General features: G+C 41.0%; 1 protein-coding gene across 1 annotated transcript in view; it reads left to right on the forward strand.

Moving 5' to 3' along the window:
- The window catches only part of LOC309336500 (uncharacterized protein), an 86523-nt gene that overhangs the window by 19441 nt on the left and 42664 nt on the right, over positions 1-24418 (forward strand). The window contains exons 8-14 of the mRNA XM_081852331.1: positions 2635-2711; positions 4165-4382; positions 6705-6870; positions 8106-8312; positions 8861-9022; positions 19856-19936; positions 22175-22337. Coding sequence (XP_081708457.1) covers positions 2635-2711; positions 4165-4382; positions 6705-6870; positions 8106-8312; positions 8861-9022; positions 19856-19936; positions 22175-22337 — 1074 coding nt within the window. The remainder of the gene's footprint in view (positions 1-2634; positions 2712-4164; positions 4383-6704; positions 6871-8105; positions 8313-8860; positions 9023-19855; positions 19937-22174; positions 22338-24418) is intronic.

The raw sequence follows: 24418 nt of genomic DNA on the forward strand, positions 1-24418 counted from the left end.
GGAGATTCATAAGGACCAGGCCGGCTTTCTCCCTGGGAGACACATGTCAGATAACGAAAGAAATATAATTGACATTATAGAACTGCTAGAAGTTAATATTAATACGAAGGCTGTATTAATATTTGTGGATGCGGAGAAAGCTTTTGACAATATTTCTTGGAGTTTTATGAAGAAGAATCTCCATGGGATGGGGGTAGGCCAAAGGTTTGAAAATGGTATAGGTGCAATATATTCTGAACAAAAAGCAAAGTTAATTGTAAATAATGTGGTTACTGAAGATCTTTCTATAGAAAAAGGGACACGACAGGGGTGCCCAATATCCCCATTACTTTTTATATCTGTCTTGGAGGTTTTGTTAAATATGATTAGGGGGGACCAGTTGGTTAAAGGAATCCAGGTCGGAGCCAAACAATATAAATTGAGGGCCTTTGCAGATGATTTAGTATTGACTTTACAACAGCCAGACACTAGTATGAAAAGAGTTTTAGAATTAATTCAAGTTTTTGGTCAGGTAACAGGATTTAAGTTGAATAAGCAAAAAACCAAAGTCTTGGAGAAAAACTTAACGAATGTTGAAAGAGAGAGGTTTCAAAGTGAAACTGGACTAATGGTGGCAAATAAAGTAAAATATTTGGGGATTAATATGACATCTAAAAATGTGAACTTATTTAAAGATAACTATGACAAATGTTGGACAGAGGTAAAGAAAGATTTAGAAATATGGTCAAATCTGAGGCTCTCCTTGTTAGGCCGAATTGCTGTAATTAAGATGAATGTATTGTCTAGAATGTTATTTTTGTTTCAGACATTACAGATCGTGGACAGATTGGACTGTTTCAAGAAGTGGCAGAAAGATATATCTAAATTTGTCTGGCAGGGCAAAAAGCCCAGAATAAAATTTAAGATATTAACTGATGCAAAAGACAGAGGGGGGTTTGCCCTGCCGGACTTAAGGCTGTACTATGAATCGGCAGCTTTCTGCTGGTTGAAAGATTGGCTACTTCTTGAGAATACAGACATTTTGGATTTAGAAGGGTTTGATAATACATTTGGTTGGCATGCATATATATGGTATGACAAGGTAAAAGTTCATAAAGGATTCAAAAACCATATTGTTAGGAAAGCATTATACAATGTTTGGATTCGGTATAAGGATTTGCTGGAAAATAAAACTCCTAGGTGGTTATCACCAATGGAGGCTAAGGAGGTGAAAAAGCTCAATATGGAATCTAAATGGCCAAAATATTGTGAAATTTTAGAGCAAGAGAGTGGAAAAATTAAATTACAGAGTTTTGAGAAAATAAAGACTAAGGTACGGAACTGGCTTCATTATTACCAAATAATGGAGGTGTTTAAACAAGACAGGAAATTTGGCTTCCAGGTGGAGAGATCAAAATTAGAAACAGAACTGTTAGAACCCAATACTAAGAATTTATCAAGAATGTATAACCTGCTGTTGAAGTGGAATACACTAGATGAGACAGTTAAACCAGCTATGATTAAGTGGGCACAAGACATTGGTCATGACATCATGTTTGCTGACTGGGAACAGTTATGGACCACCGGTATAAAATTTACAGCATGTAATGCCTTAAGAGAGAACATTATGAAAATGATTTATAGATGGTACATGACCCCAGTCAAGCTTGCAAAAATCTACCATTTGCCCAATAACAAATGTTGGAAATGTAACGTGACTGAAGGTACCTTCTTTCACCTTTGGTGGACTTGCCCAAGGATTAAGGCCTTTTGGGAAATGATTTATAATGAAATTAAGAAGGTACTTAAATGTACTTTTCATAAGAAACCAGAGGCATTTCTCCTGGGCATGGTCGGCCAATTGGTGTCAAGGAAGGATAGGACATTCTTTATGTATGCCACTACAGCAGCAAGGATTCTTTTAGCAAAGTATTGGAAGACACAAGAACTACCCACACTGGAAGAATGGCAGACGAAGGTGATCGACTTTATGGGATTGGCGGAGATGACTGGCAGAATCCGGGACCAAGAGAAAGAGACGGTGGAAGAAGACTGGAAGAAATTTAAAGTATATCTTAAGAACTGTAACAAAATAGATGAGTGCTAAAATGGCAAGGGAAAGGAAAATCTAGAATTACAGCTGTACCTGACTGATTAATTATGAGAAGAAATTTAAAAAGAAAATAAGTAATTATTTAACTGATGTGGAGGGTTGTTGAAAAAATTTAAAAATAGGGATGCAGAGATGGGGAGGTAAGGGGAAGTCCGAGAAATAATGTTTATGAAAAAAAAGGATTTGAAACTATACATGTTTATATGTTTTCGTTTGTTTATGTGTGTATATTGCTTTGTTTGTTTTTATTTTGTATTGGAAAATTAATTAAAAAAAATTTAAAAAAAGAAAAGAACATGAGAATTTCTTCCGTCTGGTTCTAGCAGTGTCCTTTCTAATAAAAAACAAAATAGCACACTTTCTGAAATGTAAATCCCTTGCCAAAAAGATTTCAGCACAGCTCAATCATACACATATTTACTTGGAGATAAATCTCACAGCGCTCCAAGTAAGTGTCCATAGGACTGCCGTCTGAAACTTCTAAATTTCCAACTGTTGCTATTTAAGCTTTTCAAATAAGTTTATAATATTTTCTATTTTAGATTTGGAAGTTTAAAGAAAAGAGGATCTCAGAAGAATCTAACATCTATCCAATGTGCAATTATGGCCTCTTCCCCAGGTACATGAGTTTGTTTGAATTTTGGAATGAGCATTTAGACTAAACAGCGCAGACCCAGATGCCTGTATCTGTGCACCTTATTTCTTTGATGCAACCCATCACAATTCATGTATGTGAGTTGGAATATACAAATATATGGAAGTATAACTATGAGAAAAGTATCACCCTTTCCATTTGTGATTCAAGCTTTCTGGTGCTCGTGGAGCTGCAGCCAAAATATCACTCACACACAAGCAAAGAGGTGTCAGCAGACTCAGAGTAACCTGAGGTTTGCATATATGCAAACATTGTTTAGAATATACATGAGGGAGCAACACCCCTTTCCCAATAGCCTCCTCATAACCATAATAATGTTGAGGGCAACAGCTTAAGAGACGAAATGGAACTAAGTGACTGAGGAGAGGAAGAGACACATAGATAATATATATATAATGAAATATCACACACAAACACATATATAATTATACACACACATACACACACACACACTGGTACCTCGGGTTACAGACGCTTCAGGTTACATTCACTTCAGGTTACAGACTCTGCTAACCCAGAAATAGTACCTCGGGTTAAGAACTTTGCTTCAGGATGAGAACAGAAATCGTGCTCTGATGGCACGGCCGCAGCGGGAGGCCCCATTAGCTAAAGTGGTGTCTCAGGTTCAGAACAGTTTCCCGCCCCCCCAAAAAAGGCTTACACAAATTCTATTTTAGCTCACAGCTTTGCAAATGGAATGAAAATGTTTACTTAGGCTGAAATCCTATACGCTTGCCAAGGATAAGCTCCATTGAGCAGATCTTTTGGCAGGCTTTGGGCAGAGATGTGGAGTGAAATGTTAGGTGATATTTTGCTGCCAGACTTTTATAGAATGACGAACAATTTAATGCTTTTTTATTGTTTTGTTGCAGATATTGTTTGTATTATATTTGATTTCAATTATAGAATATTGTTTTATATTTTTATTGATGTGAACCTTTCTGGGCCTATTGATAAATAAATAATAGTATGCAATATGTTTAGCAGTGTGTGGTTGCATCCATGTCTTGGGTCCAGAGTTTTCATGAGGCGATCTTGGTTCATGTGATGCTCCAGCTGGCTGGAGGAAGGGAGGAGGTGGTTTTTGCTGATTCCTTCTTACCTCTGTAGCCCCTGGTGATGCTTGAAAAACTGTGCTGAGGAAGTGACCCTGGCTCCTGCAGCTAAAAAGGAGAATTTGTGTGAATTGCTTCTTTCCTTCCACCATTGGATCTCGGTGTCCTTTCCACAGACAGAAGCAGCCCTTCCATTTGTAGAAGCCACACATTGGATCCAGCCATATATGTCTTGCTCAGTAGTGACAGTTCATATAAAACATCTGGTTCTAGCAGATTTTCTCTTTTTATCAGATTCAAATAATTCCCACAGTATTTTCACATTGCTATGTTTTATTTATGTGTATATATATTTAATGCAGTAGAGAATATCCACACATGGGGAAAAGGTGGTGCACAAATATGGATTTTGATGTCCTTATGCAAAGATACTACTGCTTTTCTGAATGCCATTTCACCTGCTACAACATCAATGGGAAAATGCTATTCGAGATACCAAATGCACATACAAGCGAAATTACCTCTTGTGTCTACTCATCTGACGTTAATGTTTTGGTTACTTCCTGCAAAGGCAATGAAAGTAAGTTGTCCCAGAGAAGCTGCAAATATTCCAATGTTATCTTCATACTTATCTCCTTATTTTATGGCACATTTTATTGCTGTTAAGAAAAAAAATACAAGGGTTTAAATCTCCAGTTACTGTTAATTTAAATGTGAAATTGTACTTATTTACAATATTTTTATCTTGCCCTTTATCATCACTGATTTCTGGAGGGGTACATGCAGTAAATTCATAAAATTAAACCTCAGCAGTGAAATACAATGCAGTACTTAAATGACAGCAACTAAAATACCATGGTTAAAAAATATTCTTTATAACAGCAGGGCAGACTTCATCCTTCCAGTCTGAAGCTATGAAACTTATAACCAGCAGAACCCTGGGCAAATCCATAAGTTTTCAGTTGGCACTAACCTTGGCAGATGGGCTGCCACCACAGAGCAGGCTGCTTACCACATCGCTGCATAATGAACTTTTTGTCAGAGGAGACCCCAAAAGGGCCTCTGACAATCACACAATGCCAGTTTTAAATAGTACAGGAGGTAGTTCTTCAACCAAATTAATACATTTCATGTATTATTTTATACATCATTTAAACCATCCACATCCTGCCTTTCCTTCAAAGTGCTCAGGATGGCTGCCAATAAATATAAAACCACAAGTTACCAATGAAAAGTTTGTTAAGTGCTAAAGCAGCAGCAAGAAATAAGGAAGAGTTTAACGAAATACAAGCTTCCACACAAGAAAGCCAGAAACTTAATGGGGACAGTGGATGATAGATCACAAGGTGCAATGTAGCCTGCACTATCTCCACATGGAAATACCAATGGTAGATCGTACAAAAATAACTAGATGCACTATTAGAAAGGTAAATAGGCCCTGAATTGGCTCTGATTCTATTGCTCATGGAGCCAGAAGACACTATGGCCACACTTGCCAGTTCAGGAAAACTGCTTTCTTGCTGCTGTGACTACTCTGCTAACAGTGAAATTTATAATACGGTGGGATAAAACATTTCTCTTTAGTCCAAGTTCTCAGTTTTGACACAGTCACAAAGAGATCAGTTATGGAAGTATAGATTCCCACCCCATCCCCCCCAAAAAAAATTAAGACAAGAATTTTGGAATTCATGAGTCACAAGCCAACTGTTAACTCTTTAGAGGAATACTTAGTACCAAATCAGTACAGTGGTGCCTCGCAAGACGAAATTAATCCGTTCCGTGAGGCTCTTCGTATAGCGGTTTTTTCGTCTTGCGAAGCAAGCCCATTGACAGCTTAGCGGATTAGCGCTATTAGCGGTTTAGCGGCTTTTAGCGGATCAGCTGATAAGCGGCTTAGGGCTTAGGAAAAGGGGGGGAAAGGGGGAAAAACCCCGCAGGAACTCACAAGACATTTTCGTCTTGCGAAGCAAGCCCATAGGGAAATTCGTTTTGCAAAGCGCCTCCAAAACGGAAAACCCTTTCGTCTAGCGGGTTTTCCATCTTGCGAGGCGTTCGTCTTGCGGGGCACCACTGTAATGGATTTATAAGCAGGCCAGATTTGTCTGTTGGATTTTAGAACTATCTACTACTTATATGAGATATAGACCTCCTGCAGCATTCACTAATTGGGACTTTAGATTTGGAGATTGTTATCAGTAGAATTTAAAACTGGATGTGTGCAGATAGAATTATTTGGGGCTATGGCTTAGATCCAAGAAAGATATTGCAACGATAAAGCCAGGCTAGATGTCACTCTGGTGTCTTTCAGCTTTTGAATTTTATGACCTTACATTGTGTTTGTTAAAACTACTGGAGAGTAATTTGCAGATATAGAGTTGGATCCAAGTCTTTGTACAATGTACAGAAGGAGTTTCTACCAAATCTCTTTCTCTGCACTTCTCAAAACCCAAGCTACTTAAATCCCCAAATCCCACTCCTAACTCCTCACACTTTCAGCCAAACCATCCACAGCCTTCTAAAAAAGTAGTTTATGGAACTGTCATAAAAAGTAAGGAAGCAAGTCAGATCCCCTCTTTCCCCTTGTAATTCAAGCACTAAACATAGGATAGATCTTGACAGAACAGCGCAAAGCTGGAGACTGGAGTGTCCTCCTTAGCCAAGCAAATAGTGACATGATAGAGCGATCCAGGTGAGTTTCCTTGCACAGAAGTGGAAAGCATATCACACCCTCTCTAACATCCTAAAACTGCAACTAAAGAAGCCATCATAAAAGGAAGGGGTTGACATACCCAATTTCAAACACTGATTTCAATAACAAAACCAGTGGATCCAACTCTGTAATCATAACTGAATTGTTACAGCTTTACTAATTTCGTGTTTTCCTGTTATTCTTTTTACCCAGTAAAATCTTGGAGTGACCAAGGCTCCTTGCTGCACACATTTCAAGGTCATTTGAAAACTGTCACAAAGCTGCTGCTGCACCCAAACTCTTCCTCTTTATTTATCTCTGGATCTCTAGATGGATCAGTCAAACTCTGGTCATTTGATACAATGGACATTTTTTACAGGTAGTTTAAACAAGGTAGTACTCCCTAATTTATAAATATATGGGTTTATATCTGGAGGTGGAAGGGTACCTTTGCATCCAGTTCATACATTTTACACACCAGGAGGTTGACTAGCATTTCATATAGCTTCTAAAATACTAATGTTGTAATCCTATGCACACTTACTTGGGAATAAGCTCCATTGAACTCACTGGAATTGATGTCTGAGTAAACATGTATAGGATTATGCTATGAATTTGTTTTAAAATTCTCCCCCCTGAATATATTGATTGTTAAAGATATTGCATCACTTACTTTGTACAATTCACTATAAATCGTTCAACAAATTATATACGGTAATTATAATGACTTTTAAATGGCTTTTGTAGGAGCTGGTGTTATATATTGCTTATAGTAGCATTTTTCTGTTATATTTGCATATGATACAAACAGTAATTACCTATTGTTACAAAGTTCCTTCTTTTTGCTGGCTGTTTGACAAATGTGCCAAACTGACTAATGATGTTGTCCTCATCGACTTAGCATCAGTATTTGCACATAATGTGGATGATGAGGACAATTTTAATGAATATGATGTGCTTCCAAGAGTGTCATGTCATGATTTTCAACCATGGACTGGCTGAGTGCAGAGAAGTGGTGGGAGGCACTAGCTGGGGAACCCCCAAGGGAAGAAGGCTCAGAGACAGGGGATTGGTGGTGGAAAGACAATGAGTGGTCAGAGGGAGCAGACAGGGAGGAAGAGATATTGGAAGCTAAAGAGGCAACAGGGTTTAGTGAGCAGGAAGAGGCTGTGTCAGAGAGCAGTCCAGAATTAGAGACAGAAGCAGAGGCAGAGTGGAGGCAGGCTGCTGAAGAAGCCAGAGAATCTCCCCCCCACCTCCTGCTGCGACCAGCTTCCCTCCCCATGGTCCCCCAGAACATGCAGAGAAATGAAGAGGGTGGAGCAAAGAGAGACAAGACAACAGAGCCTTAGGCTACTGGGGAAGGATCCTGGGGAGGATCCTTAGAGAGCAGTGGGAAGGCGGGTACCTTCAGTCCTCAAAACTGCCTCACTGGAGCAAGACCTAGTGGGAAGAGTTGCTGTGGTCACTAGGCCTGCACTGTTTTGGTTTCTTTGAATGAAAAGTTAACTTCACTGACACCAGGTGTTTTATGGCTGATCTACTCCTAACTCCAGCTCCCAGCACTTTTCTTCAGCTCACATCTGGCCTATAATACCATTCTTTTATATCCAGCATATCACCATTCAAAGAAGGAATACGTTGGATTGGCACAGTGGATGATAATTTTCTGTACTGCTGTTCTCCCCGCAATCTTCATATATATGACCTGAATTCATTTACTACATTTTGGACTCGTTTCAACAGTCCAATAACTAAACTCTACGTCTGTAGTGCACATGAGAAGTCCAGCAGGGTGGTTGCTATGGGTGCTGACAACAGGTATGTTGAAATGTTGGGATTTCTGTAAAACAGATTTCTTAAAAAGCAAATTCTTACTGTTTCCAGTGTGAACACATTGTGATCCTTCCAAAATAAATATATTACTATCTGGATGATATAACTCTGAAGCAAATGGTTCAGAGTCATTCCATACATATCTACTCAGAAGTAAGCCCCACTGAGTTCAGGAGGACTTATTTCCTGGTAAGTGTGTATTGGACTGTAGCCATAATATCCTTATGCTAGTATCTAAAACTGAAAGCAGTTTCATAAATAAAGATGACTGCATATATGGGGCCCTTTTATGGCAATGTAAAAGAGTTCTTTTTAAAGTGTATACCAGTGTTTCCCAAACTTGGGTCTCTAGCTATTTTTGGGCTACAAGTCCCATCATCCTTAGCTAGCAAGACCAGTGGTAGGGATGATAGGAATTATAGTCCCAAAACAGCTGAAGACCCAAGTTTGGGAAACACTGATGTATATAATAGTTGACCTATAGTTTTTGGTTTTTAAAAAAATTCTGTTTGCTCTCTGTTTTCTTTCCAAAGTTTAAGAATATTCTCACTTCAAGATGGGGAAACATTATGCACAGTTCTGCCACCTCCTTATCCTCCTCTGATCCAGCCAGTTCTAAGTTTTACTTACAACCGAGCCAGTGGAACTGTTTTCTTCCTCCTGACACCTTCAGAAATATGGGTCTACACAGTAAGGTAATCATGCTAACCGTTTTGCTTGCCATTCCAGTTACTGCATCAATCCAACTCTTACACAAGTGTGGTTCACATTTTGTTCAGCGGGTGAGGAAGCCCTGATGAATAGGAAGAGAAAATAACATCTTTTATCGCTTCTGCAGCAACTGCATCAGCTGCCTGTGATCATCTGCACCCAGTTCTAGGTGCTAGTGCTTACAGCCCATCATAGCATCAAATCCATATATCTTACCTGGTCACTTCTTTCCACATTAACTCCTTTCTGATTAAGATACTATTACTAAGAGCTACACTGTTTACGTTCTTTGCATTAGATGAAATCAGCAGCAGCAAGAAGCAGGACTTTACAGCCATTAAGAACACAGGAAGAGCCTGCTGGATCTGGTCAGTGGCCCATCCAGGCCAGCATCCTGTTCTTACAGAGGTCAACCAGGTGCCTGTAGGAAACCAAGAAGCAGCACCTGAGCACCAGAACACTCTCTCCTCTGGCAGTTTCTAGCTACTGGTATTCAGAAGCTAATAACTACTGATGGTCTTATCTTCCATGAATTTGTCTAATCCTCTTTTAAAGCCATCTAAGTTGGTGACTGTCACTGCCTCCGGTTTGAGTGAGTTCCATAGTTTAACAGTGTGCTGTGTGAAGAAGTGCTTCCTTTAATCTGCCCTGAATTGCCCAGCATTCAGCTTCCTTGGATATTCATAAGAACATGGGAGAAAAACTGTTCTCTGTCTACTTTCTCCATGCCATGCATCGTATTATAAGCTTCTATCCTGTAGCCTTCACTCGCCTTTTTTCTAAATGAACAAGTCCCAATTGCTGCAATCTTACCTCATTGGGCAGTTGCTATATCCCCTTGATCATCTTGGTTGCCCTTGTCTGAGCTTTTCCCAACCCTACAGCATCCTTTTTGAGGTGTGGCAGCTAGAACTGTGCACAGTGTTTCAAATGCGGTCTCACCATAGATTTGTATGGCATTATGCTATTGTCCCTAAGGCTGTCAAATTATCTCCCTTGGAAGTCAAGACCTGTGAGGCAGGCTACAATCCTAATCCCTCATTGGCTGGCGTGGGGATTGATGGGGTAACACAGCTAGCCCTGTATGCTCCTCAGCCCTACCAGTTTGACTGGCCAGGGCAGAAAGGGGTGGGTAGGTAAGGAAAATGCCCCTTCACTGTCCTAACTTCTAGGCAGGCGTTATAGAGAGGCTTAGATTGAGTCTAATTGCTGTCATGTGATAGCAGGACCCAGCAGAGCCTATAGCAGCCCAGCAGCCAAGTCCCCCTCCCCAAATGCTCCATTTCAAGACTTTTCATTGACAGAGATATCACCAGTGGTAGCTTCTGCTTTCCATTTGGGTGGCTGCATTGGTGTGTTCCTCGCTGGTGGGGGCTTCTCTTCTGATAGAGCCAGGCAGGACTGGACACCTCCTCCAGCATGGCAGATCTGGGGTGTAGATTGCTCTTCCTCTCAGTTTGCTAGCTGGAACTGTCTATCTGTCACTGGGTGAAAATTGGGGTCACGGGATAGGGGAAGCTTCCACTTGCATGTTATTATTGAGGTACAGTAGCAGAGGGCAATTCAGTCAGCACCATACAACCATGTGGTTGCAGACAGGGTATCAGTGGCATAGCTTCAGTGCCACTTCTTACTTGTTACAAGATAGGACCAGCTTTCATCTTCCTCTTTGATCGACTCACATCCGTCATGGGTAGCTTTCCACAGAGAATCATTTCACTAGTCACTGCTCTTTATGAACTTTCAAAGCAGCTGTGAATCCCTTTTTCCACGTGGTTACTTATTTATTTATTTAGCATATTTGTTATGCACCCTTCACCCAATGGTCGCAGGGTGAGCTACGTATAGCAATAAAGCAGTAACTTAACAATATCCTATGTACAATATTAACATGTACACAGAACATTCTTAACAGCCTAAAAAAAACAGCTGCTCTGTTGTTCTGCTGGCTGCTGAATTATTTTAAATTTCTTGTTTGCTTTTAAAAGTATGCTAGTCTCATTTTATTGTGGTTTTATGTTGTGTTGTGGTACTTTTACATAAACTGCTTTGAGCCAAGGAAATGCAATATTTAAATATTTTAAATAAACAAGTAGAGTAGGTAAAAGAACAGGCCATTTATAATTTGAGGCCAAGAATATGTGTATTGGGGTGTTCCTCGCTGGTGGGGGGCTTCTCTTCTGTACTTCAACTGCAGAAACAGAACCAACCTGGCAAAGCCTAATGCAAAAGGTGTAGGCTGAATTTACTGTTCCAGTTTACAAGACACCTCTAGCTTGTGCTTCTCAACCACACTCATCCAGCCATTGAAGTTGACTCTAGTTCCCTCTGTAAAACCTTTTGTTGTGCCCTTTCAGCTCTTGCCAAAATGGCATTGTCTCACACAATGTGCTCAGTGAATTGTAGCATTTTTGGCTTAAACATGAGCCCTGGTGATTGATAGTAATCATCCACCCTTAATTCCAAAGAATTAGTTTGGATTAACTCTCGAGAGAATTTCCCCCCTCTATTGGCTGATGTTAGCAAGTGACATTGGGGATTTTTGAAGCACCTGAAGATTTTACTGTTACTAGGTGCTGAAGGTTTTTAATAGAAGCCAAAAATAAATTTGCTGATGAGTAAGATAAACTTGCATTCTCACCGTAATATTGAAAACTGTTGATTGGTCAGTTGGTATGTGTTGCTGCAAGTTAAAAGGTATAGAAAAATGAAATTATATTTTTAATGTTGTTCATTCTAAGGCAAAGAGGCAGTGAAGTGAACATTACATTAAAATACTACATTACTTGTCCATATTGACCTATTTGAGGCACATTTTTAATGGTATTTGATTTGTAGACATCAAAGTCAGGACCTTTTTAAAGATGGTACACAATTTAAGGAATCTGTCCCCTGGGTGAAGTTTCCTCTGTCCCCATCTTAGTTACATGTCAATAGCTTTTAAATATTTGATTTGTACTGCTTTAACATATTGTTTTATGCTGGTTGCTGTGTAGGATGTGTGTGTATTCTTGGTTTCTATATTTTTACTTCTGGATATGAAAGCCACTCTGATTACTTGTTTAAACAATATAACAATAACCTGAAATTAATTAAATACATACCATGTTAACAAAAAAAAAAAACACACAATACAACTCCCACCTGCTGCCCACAGGACACCATAAAGAAGTACCTGGTCCTTTTCCACCACTCCTCCTTCAGGGTCTTCTGTGCTGTTCTCCATGTGCCCCTGAAACTGCTCTTTTAAATAAAGGAAGTACAATGTACAAAATAATAAATATGCACCTGTTGTTTTAATGATAGAGGTGTGCATTTTTAAAACATGGCTATCTGTATTATGGCTCTAAAATGGATTAGTAAGAATTGGAAATGAAACTTTGGAACAGTAGGTCACACACACCACAACCACTGTAATGTATTTGTGGCAAGTGAACAGTAAACAAAACAATTTCCTTAATTATTATTGCATTTGAGTCTATGTTGTTTAATTGTTGCCAAATCCTTCCTTTGCCCTAAATTCCCAACGTCTCAGTATCATTGTGCCTCCATTATACTCCTCTGTCCTTATATCAGGGCAAAAAGGTCTTAGTTTCACATATTCGCTCATAGGACCTCAACTGGTTGTGACTGACCAGGAATGAGACCTTGGGGTCGTCGTAGATAGCTCAAGAATGATGTCAACCCAGCAGCTGTGAAAAGGGCAAATTTCCATGCAAAGAAACCTTAGAAAAGGAATGAAAAATAAACCTGTGCCAATATAACAACGTTGTTATACAAATCTACATTTTGGAATACTGTGTACGGTTCTGGTCACATAACATTAAAAAGGGATTTTGTAGCGTTGGAAGAAGGTTCAGAAAAGGGCAACCAAAATGATCAAGGGAATGAAGCAACGCCCCTGTGAGGAAAGCTTTGAGACGTTTCAGTTTAGAGAAAAGACAAGTAAGAGGCAACATGTTGTTGTTTAGTCGTTTAGTTGTTTAGTCGTGTCCGACTCTTCGTGACCCCATGGACCAGAGCACGCCAGGCACTCCTATCTTCCACTGCCTCCCGCAGTTTGGTCAGACTCATGTTTGTAGCTTCGAGAACACTGTCCAATCATCTCGTCCCCTGCCGTCCCCTTCTCCTTGTGCAATCCATCTTTCCCAACATCAGGGTCTTTTCCAGGGAGTCTTCTCTTCTCATGAGGTGGCCAAAGTACTGGAGCCTCAGCTTCACGATCTGTCCTTCCAGTGAGCACTCAGGGCTGATTTCCTGAAGAATGGATACGTCCGATCTTCTTGCAGTCCATGGGACTCTCAAGAGTCTCCTCCAGCACCATAATTCAAAAGCATCAATTCTTCGGTGATCAGCCTTCTTTATGGTCCAGCTCTCACTTCCATACATCACTAATGGGAAAACCAGACTTTAACTATACACCTTTGTTGGCAAGGTGATGTCTCTGCTTTTTAAGATGCTGTCTAGGTTTGTCATCGACTTTCTCCCAAGGAGCAGGCGTCTTTTAATTTCGTGACTGCTGTCACCATCTGCAGTGATCATGGAGCCCAAGAAAGTAAAATCTCTCACTGCCTCCATTTCTTCCCCTTCTATTTGCCAGGAGGTGATGGGCCCAGTGGCCATGATCTTCGTTTTTTTGATGTTGAGCTTCAGACCATATTTTGTGCTCTCCTCTTTCACCCTCATTAAGAGATTCTTTAATTCCTCCTCACTTTCTGCCATCAAGGTTGTGTCATCTGCATATCTGAGGTAAGAGGCAACATGGTACCAGTCTATATAACATCATGCATGGAATGGAGAACATGGATAGAGAAAAGTTTTTCTCGTCGTGACACTAGAATTCACAGACATCCAGTGAAGCTGAAGATTCAGGAAAGCGGTATAGTTAAATTATGGAACTTGCTCACACAAAAGGCTACCAACTTCGATGACTTTAAAACATGATTAGACGCACTCATGGAGGACAGAGCTATCAGTGGCTTATGCTATGTTCTTCCTCCACGGTTTGAGGCATTATTCTTCTGAATACCAAATTCTGGAAACCACAGGTGAGGAGAGTCCTGTTGTCCTCAGGTCCTGCCTGTGGGTTTCCTACAGGCACCTGGCTGGCCGCTGTGAGGAGAGGATGTGGGACTGGATGGCCCACTGGCCAGATATAGAGGGCTCTCCTTATGCTCTTAGGTGCTGCTGCTTGTCCTTGCACATGTTGCTCTTTAAAGTATTGCCGAGCAGATGCACACCTGTCATATTAGTTCAAATATGTTAAAAAATGCAGTGGAAATATATCTGGACTTTGCAGAATTTGGTAAATGTATGTTTTGCCATTGAATCTTCAGTGAAAGACAATGGTAGAACACTGAAGCTGTTCAGGGAATCTCAGCTGTGGTCAAAATGGAGCTTATTACTGGAAAATGTTGGGTATCACCTCCTGCTCAGATTTTCCTGGCCAAAGGTTTGGGGACCGTTCCTGAAGTGGCTTATAGGAAAAGAATGGCTGAGCAATCCCCCAAATGGAACATGATGCGGGGAGAAAACCCCAGAATGATAAGAAAATTAAAGCCTGATATATGATGAATGCATTTCCTCTGCAGTAGCCTGTCTGGTGTTAACTTTTGAAGCAGGATTAGTTAGAATCTAACCATGGTGGTTTTCAATATTTTTATTACTGTTTTTTTACATCCATACCCCACTTTCCAGACTTTTGTGGTTTCAGTTTTTAAGAAACTTTAGAATGTTCAAACTCACAGTTCTATTCATAGAATAGTTGCATTTCACATTCAGCAATGTTTGTTGTGGGTGTGAAATGGAAACCAGTGCACCACTGTGCACACTAATATTTTTTGTATATAGGCTGCCCCAAAAGGCAAAATACGCTAAGGCAGGGCAAGAGTTATTTAACAGAGATAAAATCATGATTGATCCTGGGACACTTAGAGCATATAAATATGTTCCCTAACCAGCCATAATGGGGTGTGTTCAATTCTATTCCAAGAATGATGAACCTGCCAGCTTACCCCCTTTGAGCAGAAGACAGAGAGGCTTGTCTTTTGCATTAATCACCCCTCTTCCTTGAAGCCTTGAAAAGCGATATCTCGTTTTTGCCTTTGTTTCAGCTTCTCCGCAGCTTCATAAGTAAAGTTATCCATTAAAGTAAACTGGATAAAGCTATCAAGTACTGAGCTGAACTTGCTAGGTTAGTGGTTTTGAAACATGGAAACTCATAAGGGATTCCTCAATGAACAGACTGATAACAGCAGACAAACATGTACAAGCTTGCACGCTAGTATTCATGTTCTGTAATGAGCAGCTGGAGGAGAAAGTTGTTTGCCTTCTGTGAAACAGTTTAAATGGGTCACTGGAAATGCTCAATGGACCACGCACCTTAGAAGATGATACCCAAACCCTCCACCAATGTGCAAGGATTCCTCATGTGACTCAATGTGGAAAGGGCTGGGTGAAGCCAGGAAGTTTTATAACGCGTCTCCTTGGGAGTTGTGAACCTTTTCAGCTTGTTTTAATTAAGAGAATTAATCTTGATTACATCAGAACTATCTAGCAGATGAAAAATCTTTCAAGCAGCTATCTAGCTGCTGAGGCTTGGCAGCGTTTTTTTTTAAAAAAACATCATCCTTTCTACAAATCAGTCTCAGCAAGGCTGTATACATGAGAACATACAAACAGAAGAATAATGTTTTTCAGTGCTGCTTGGCAGGATGAAGGCCTGTGCATACTTTTTCCTTTCAGCGTATTTAGGAATAAGATCTGAATGAAGGGACATACTAAAATAGCTACACTGGTTTCATTGTCTTGATTATGGTTGATCGCATACGGTAATCACAGAGGACCCACAGAATCTAGAGAGTATCTAAATTTTCATCTTCTGTTTTTCCAGCATACCTGATTTCTTTCCTTTAAAAAATCAATTTTATTAAAGGTTTTCAACCTAATGTACCATAAAATTCAAGCTAAATAAAACAACCTAAATAAAACTAAATAAAACAACAATAAAACAAACTAAAGAAAACAACTAAAGAAAACAACCCCAATATATCAAACAGAAAAAACTAAAGAAAAAGTAAAATATATTAATATATTAATTACAATATTAATATAATAATAATACTCAAGTGATCCTCATAAAACACAAAATTATAAATATATGTAGCACTCAGTACACCTGATTTATGAATTGCTTCTCTTCTGCAACATTTTGTAAACTCCTGTGCGAATGATAACAATCAAGGACTCACAATAGTTTGGATGGGAAGGTGAATTTTGCCAATTCTGTCTTACCATGATGCCCCAGCACCACCATCCACTGACTCTGGTCCTGGGAGTTGGGGAACCCTCCAGAATATTGTGGGAGATGGTGATGGGTGCTACTGGGGAAAACAGGAGAAACCACCTTCTCATCTCCTCTGCCAGCAAGCTCCTTCTGCTGAATGAGAAGGACCTTTTCCATCCAAGGCACAAGTCAGCTCCATGGCAAAGAGTGCCTTTTACCAACACCAGCTGCATTCCTGGGCCAGGGATAGTAGTAGTAATGGTGGTGGTAGTAGTAGTAGTATTTATTTATTTATTTATTTATTTATTTATTTATTTATTTAATCATTCATTCATTCCCTGCCCATCTGGCTGGGTTTCCCCAGCCACTCTGGGCGGATCCCAACAGAATATTAAAAACATGATAAAACATCAAACATTAAAAACTTCCCTAAACAGGACTGCCTTCAGATGTCTTCTAAAAGTCAAATAGTTGTTTATTTCCTTGACATCTGATGGGAGGGTATTCCACAGGGTGGGTGCCACTACTGAGAAGGCCCTATGCCTGGTTCCCTGTAACCTCACTTACTGCAGTGAGGGAACCGCCAGAAGGCCCTCAGCACTGGACCTCAGTTTCTGGGCTGAACGATGGGGGTGGAGACGCTCCTTTGGGTATACTGAGCCAAGGCCGTTTAGGGCTTTGGAGGTCAGCACCAACACTTTGAATTGTGCTCGGAAATGTACTGAGAACCAATATGGGTCTTTCAGGACTGGTATTATATGGTCTTGGCAGCCACTCCCAGTTACCAGTCTAGCTGTCAGTCTAGCTTAGTCACAGTGGTCCATGCCCTGGTAGCTTCACAGCTGGATCTCTGCAATGTGCTTTATATAAGTCTGCCTGTGGGCTTGGATTGTGAGTTGCAGCAGGTACAGAAAGCAACAGTAAAGTTGGTGGCTACCCACAAACATAACACGAGTTCTGGAGGAACTGCACTGTCAGTTAGCTACCAAGTTCAGTGTGTTACATTGACATGTAAAGTCCTATATGACATAGGACCTACAGTAGGTGTTTGCTCGGCTTCCTAGCCCAGTATTTGAGATTGGGTGGACATTAAAAACCCTCTTAGAAATATTTTCCTCTACTCAGGCATTTGGTTAGTTGAGTGGAGATGTTTTATCACTCTCATGGTGCTGTAAAGTAAGTTTGATTTATTGCTGTTGCAGCTTGATTTATTTATTTATTGTTGTTTTATTTCATTATGTTTTTATGTTGTGCCTTGCTGTGGGAATTTAATGAGCAGTGGGTTCTAAATTACCTAAACGCAGCACAGCTCTAAATTACCTAAACACAGCAAAGTGTTTAGGTACTTTGAATTTGGTTTTAGGTACTTAGGTAAGTGTTTAGGTACTTTGAATTTGGTTTTAAAAATACTGAAAAAAACACTCAGAAGATTTTTGTATAAAAGTAGATGATATGACTTCTGTATTATGAAAGTGAGTTACTACCATTTGTTTTAAATGTAGCAAGAATGACAGACTTATTATGTCCCAGTTTGTTCCTATTGTTTGGTAATGAATCCGTGTTTCATTTTACACATTCAGTGGGATAATGCGTAATTGCAAATTAACATGTGACAAACATAATGCTTGAACTCATGATGAGCCATTCTAATAGTCACATCCCTTAACGCCTTGAGAAAATGGGGTTATTGCTTAATTAAGTTACACCCATTGTTATTGATGCGTTGAAGATTACTATCGAGGACTTTGTACGTACTAAGGAACAAATCTGCTGAAAGCATTAACACTGAATACATTTTTTTTTAAGTGGGTAATTTGGCTCAAAGGGAGAGGCTGCATGGTGAAATTAAGCAGATGAAAATTTAATTTGTATTTGATGTAGCGCTATGGCAAAGGTTCCGTTGGTGCAAGGATTTTCCTTGCAAAACAGAACCTTCTCTCTCCTCCCTCCTTAAATCTGCTGTGGGGATCCCCAAACCCTCCTGAGCAGATCTGGGAATCATGTGGGCCGAGGAGAAGAGGATGTTCTCATTGCACTATCAAGAATCTTTGTGCTGCCTTCCACTAATGCAACAATCTCATTGAATTTGGCCCTCATTGCCTTAGGCTGTGTACAAAGCACTAAGCAAAATACTGAGCTGCTTGTAGTACAGAATACCAGACACGCCAAGTGTCCATATTTTCCAGGGGCAATCCCGGATTTAAAGAAGTCATCCCAATTTCTTATTTGATCCCAGAATGGCCCACTTTTCCTTAGGATGTCCCTTTTTTCATGAGAGAAATGTTGGAGGGTATGGAGTTATGCAACCCCTGAACCACTATACAGCCTTTAGAAAACATTTGACAAGGCAGCACTGTATAGGGAAGTTTTTTTTAATGTTTTATGGTGTTTTTATGTATGTTGGAAGCAGCCTGGGACAGCCCAGTCAGATGGGTGGGTATAGATAGTAAAATTATTATGGTTTGTTGAGACAGAGGCACTCTTCCCTTTTGTAGCTAATGTTCAAATGTTTCTTCCTTAATAATTAGCAATGAGCTAAATCTAATGGCTCCTTGCTTATATAAACTACCATAAAAGTTGTCCAAACTGCCCTAAAAGTGAATTTTTAGCCTCTTATGCCACTGGGAATTTAATAATGAAATCCTGTTCTATTAACCCTATTGATTTTCAGTTACCTTATGTAACTGTGATTTGTGGTGTAATATGCAAGGATTTGAGAGGTTATATTGCTTTGAGGTTTGACTAACTAGATCCTAAACTGTTTCTAATCTAATATTGTAAATGTCTCTGTCATTTTTAATAGAGGATGTGCTGTTTATTCTGGGAGAGTGTGAAACCATAAAAAAAAATTACTTGCTGAGCCAGCAATCCTAGGACGTGCCCATTTGAACAGCAATAAATAAATTTTGGTAGTTTCCAGTGGAAGTTGAGTGGAACTTTGGCTTGGCTTCCTTCTCAGAGGTTTGGCCAACCTCTTCTGAGATGCAGTGGTCATGTGCCTGTGCTGCCGCTGCATCTAAGAAGCATTCATCTTGCTGCTTGCAAAAGTACCTCCAATAGGGAAGTTGACCGTGAGTTTTCACCCTGTAGGCATGAGGGCAGCATGGAAGTCTTGGTTCTGCCCCCCCTGCCCTCCAAAAAGGAAGAAAGTAAGCTTTCAGGCAACGAAGAGGTGCAGGAGGGGTCCAGCTCTTCTCACCCGTTCTCTGCAATGGACCTCAAGTTAAAGAAGGCCTTATCTTTGTGGATCACTTCTGTAGGGAGGGGATAGCGTTCCCCAAATGCTAGTCCCTCATGATGAGGTTTCATTTTCCAGAGAACTTTAAATTTTTGTTAGTGTGGGGGACGCCTGGAGCCCCCAAAGCTTCCCACTCCTTGCTCAGGTGCCTTTATCTCTATGATAAAACTGAGGAAGATTTCTTGAAGGTCAGAAAAACTCTTGCATGATCTCACTTTAACATTACAATAGTGATTTATGTAAGTTCAGAATGTTGTGGGAGGTTTTAACACCTGAAATGTGCTTTGATTCTAGGACTAATCCGGCATGTAGAGCAGCAGTGTGGACTATAGGAGAGTTACAACAACACTTGTATAGGAAACATCCCTTTGCTTCGTAAGTTTCCTTAATCTGTTCGGTAGTCTTTCTAATTGTTGTTGAACTGCTTTTTCATCTGGCGTAGGCTTCAGTTCATTAAATATTTTTGTCTGTTCAAACCCTCTTTGGCTGCATTGGTAGAGTGTATTAATCCAGTTAATTTCTTCAGGAATAGTTTTGAAGTAATTTCATTCCATATGTCTAGAGCACCATATGTGATCCCTAGTCAACAGGGAGCGATGAATGTGAACAGAATTATAAAAAGGGTTTACAGATAAGATGATGCTTGTATTCAAGAGATTTTACATGCTGAATATTTCTTACATGACAACAGAATCCCCCTGTCCTGACAGCCTGGGGTGTCAGAATGAATTATTCACTACATTAGTGGGCATGGACTTCAAGCAGACCTATGACTGAGTCATAAACTCTGCCTATGGAAGAAATGACATTTGCATTTTGATGAAATTTCAGATGAGCAACAGGGAAAAAATTGTTTTGAACAAGTCACCATTTTAGATTGTTGTGTTGATAAGGCTATAATGCATGTATCACACACACACCCGAAAGGAGAAAGAAAAAACACATAACAATATTATTATTGTTTTAACATGTTGATGTTTACTGTCCTGGGCTTTTTTGGGAGGAAGGGTGGGATGCAAATGTAATTAATTAATAAATATTTAAATTATTAAAAAGCGAAAATTATATGAAAAAGGGTTCTTTCTGCAGATATAGTTTTCTGTGACATTCCATTTACTGAACAGGGGACCCCAGCTTTTTGAGACCCATGGGCACACATGGGGTTTTTTAAAGGAGAGGGAAAGGGAGAGATGTGGGCAACACCACAAAATTAATGTTTCGTGAGGCTTTGCCAATAGCAAATTGTTGGCAGTAACCCCACTTGCTCACACTATGTGTTCATCTTGGGTGCTGGAAGGGATGCAGACAGGCTGGGAGGGAAAGAAAGAAAGAAAGAAAGAAAGAAAGAAAGAAAGAAAGAAAGAAAGAAAGAAAGAAAGAAAGAAACTACAAAGATCCTGCCCCAAAAGAAGATGGAGAAGGGAGCCGCCCCCCTAAAAAAGACCCCAGAGAGGGAGGAAGCAAGCGTATTGAGTGGCGAGTTCCCGCCTCCCCCAAGTGGAAATAAAGACACATGACACAGATATTTAAGGTTAATGGGCTAAATATGGCAACAAATTTATTGGTTACAGGTGATGAGCGGTATTGGCTTAGGCATTGGTCCTAACCGACTTTCCGGCTTCAGCCTGTTCGCTTGAAGTCCGGGAAGGGTTAACCAGCAGTAGGGGGAGTCCTGCTGATGCACATCAACTAGGAACTCACCCAGGGTCACCGCTCGGGGGCGTGCCTTAGGCCCTCACCTCCACAGGGCCACGCCCGCCAGAATCCTTTATCGGACTACCCTTCAATATGCGGGGGAGGTGATGGCGCTTCCTCCCCCCTTCCATCTACATAACAATAACAATACCAATGCCTAACAGCCAATACCAAGGAAGTTGTGATGATTTGCTACGAGGTAGGTGAAAAACCAAGTGACTGGTGCCAATTTGCCAAGTGGAAAAATTCCTACCAGGCCCCTTAACGGCGACCAACCGAGGTCCATAGCAAGGTCAAAGATGAAAAAAACCTTAAAGGGCGGGAGGGTGGGAAACTGGAGCAGCTGGAAGCGGCAAAGAGGGAGATCCCAGGCCACCCCTGCGTTAAATGGAGCAGGCCACGCCCCCAGGCCAGCTGATTGGCTGACCAGAAGATGACGCAATCTGGGATTCCCTCAATCACGCTGAGGCTGAGAGCGAGCTCTCGCGCGCATGTTGGGAGGGTGAAGTCCACAACCCCACCTCCTTTCTACGTCGGAAGCGGCTTTATCAGACATCCAGAGAGGAGGTGGCAGCAAACAAGCCAACAGACCTCTCAGAGACGAGGAGGAGGACCAACTTCCTCCAGCAAATTGCCAGAGTGGAAGGAAAAACAAATACTGATTCTCTCCACCTGCCCCCTCCCACAACTGGCAAAATGAGATTCAGGAAGGAATACAGAGGCTTTCAGGGTGCTGAGGGGCAGGGGCTTCACAGGTAACATTGTACCCCTGGGTGCTCTGCACCCACTGGTATTATGTTTGGTGCAGCAACTTTACTGGCCAAAATTCATGTAATACTGGTCTCTTGTGCCCATGTCACTCGTATTGCATCCAGTATGTGCTCCCACCTTTGAAGTTGCTTCAATATGTCTTCCTAGCTGTATTCAGAAGAATGAACATTTTCAACATACTCGAAAAAGAAATTTCAGGACTTCAGTGAAATGCGAATGCCTCTGCAGCCTGTCTTCACCATTGTGCTACTTGATAGATGAAGGAGTGGTGTTTGCAGATAACCAGGAATTTCTGGTTCTTGGCATGCAGGTAAAAAGCCAGATGATATATGCATAAAATTAATTTAATAAACTAGATTTGTACTTGCCAGTAAAGGTTAGTATGTATACATTTGCATGCTTCACAGGGGTTGGAAAGGCAAATGCTGAATTGACAAATATTTACAAATTTGGTGCTTAAGGTATGTCCATAGGCTAAGTCAGCTTCTTATGGACTAGTGTTAAAGAAACTAGCACCCTCCAGAATATGTTAACCAATTTAATCTGCTTTATGCAGTGTTCTGCTATGGGGGATTTTCCATCTTCTTCCTTGAGGAACTGCCTGAGGACAGAGGTGTGCGTGGGCAGGGGAAATAGGGCAGGCTTTAAGAAATGCAAAGTGGTTACAAAGACACCCAGAAAAGCTTATTAAGATAACATCCAAATGTAGTCATATGAAACTTAAAACCCTCAAATTAACAGTTTATGCATTTGATACAAAACATCCTTACATTATTGTTGGTCATTCGTCCCACTCTTTTTCCTACTCTGGCAGGCAATGTATTTCCAGTGTCAGAGCCAGAGGTCTTTTCCTGATCGGTCTGCAGAGGTCCTTTTCAGGATCCCTTACAATTTAGATGCTAGGGTCTGATGTGTGTGTTCTGCTCCCTGAACTATATAGTCCCTCCCTTCATAATAGATCGGCAAAGATGTCTGCTTGAGACTTGGCTAACTGCTGCCAATTAGAATAGATAATACAGTGGTATCTTGGCTCCCGAACGGCTTGGCTCCCGAACGAATCGGCTCCCGAACACCACAAACCTGGAAGTAAGTGTTCTAGTTTGCAAAAAAAATTTGGAAGCCAAACGTCCATTTCGGCTGTCGGCATTGTTTCCGGGGCCAATCAGCCAGTCAGAAGCTGTGCCATGCTTTGCAAATGTTTTGGAAGTCAAATGGACTTCCAGAATGGATTGCGTTCGGGAACCAATGTACCCTTGTATTGGGTTAGCTGATGAGTGTTTGACACAATCATATAATCTTAGAGTTGGAAGGGACCCAAGGGCCATCTAGTCCAACCCCCTGTAATGCAGGAATCTCAGCAAAAGCATCCATGACAGATGACCATCCAACTTCTGCTTGAAAACCTCCAAGGAAGGCGAGTTCACAACCTCCCAAGAGAGACTGTTGCACTGTTGAACAGCTTCTACTCTCAGAGTTTTTCCCACATGTTTAGTGGGAATCAGTGTACTGAAATAGCCCTTTCCAGTGTAAAGAGGTGGGCTAAGGTTTCTAAGTAAAGAAGACAAAACAAGGACACCAGGAAGCTGAACAAGGCCAGAATTTAATGTGATTGGCCCCTGCGAGGAACAGGATATTGGGCTACATAGTCCTTTGGTCTGATCCAGCAGGATAGGAAGAGAGATTAGGGGATTAGGGAACCTCAGCAGAAGTTTGCAGGGTCAAGAAGAGGAATGAGCATGAAGGATGAGCAAAAGTCTGTAAACTACATGCCCGTACATGACTTGGTGTGCTTTGAATGGGAAGTGGATGTAGTGGCAAGGGGGTGGGGGTGGGAGAGAACCAGTCACGGTGAGGGGGAATGAAGAGAGAAAAGCAGCCAATAAAGTTATCTGGGCCCTGGACATTCACTAAGCTCAGCAGAGGAGCAACAATTCCGGGAACAGGGTACCAGGTTAGCTTTTAAGAAGTCCAGGATTTGAGTCCACCCTTCACTGCTGGTTCTGACACTAGGATATAGCTAGGATATAGCTAAGGTAAGCTTTTCATTTAGTTACTCAAGTCTGTGTTTCTAACGGATGGCAATGAGATTGTATTCATTTTATTTACCGTATTTTTCACACCATAGGACGCACCGGACAATAGGACGCACCTTGTTTTAGAGGGGGGAGAACAAGAAAAAAAAATCTCCCCCTCTCTGCCCAGCGCCCCTTCAGCGAAGCGGCAGGAGGCGCTGCGCAGAGAGGGGGAGAATTTTCCCCCTCTTGTTTTCCCGCTCTAAAACAAGGTGTCGTTCAGGCGGCTACCTTGGAAGCCTGGAGAGCGAGAGGGGTCGGTGTGCACCGACCCCTCTCACTCTCCAGGCGTCAGGTTCCTTTTGACCTGCTCTTTGGG

Source organism: Podarcis erhardii, assembly GCF_964252035.2.
Source record: "Podarcis erhardii genome assembly, chromosome: 2".
Taxonomy (NCBI): Eukaryota; Metazoa; Chordata; class Lepidosauria; order Squamata; family Lacertidae; genus Podarcis; species Podarcis erhardii.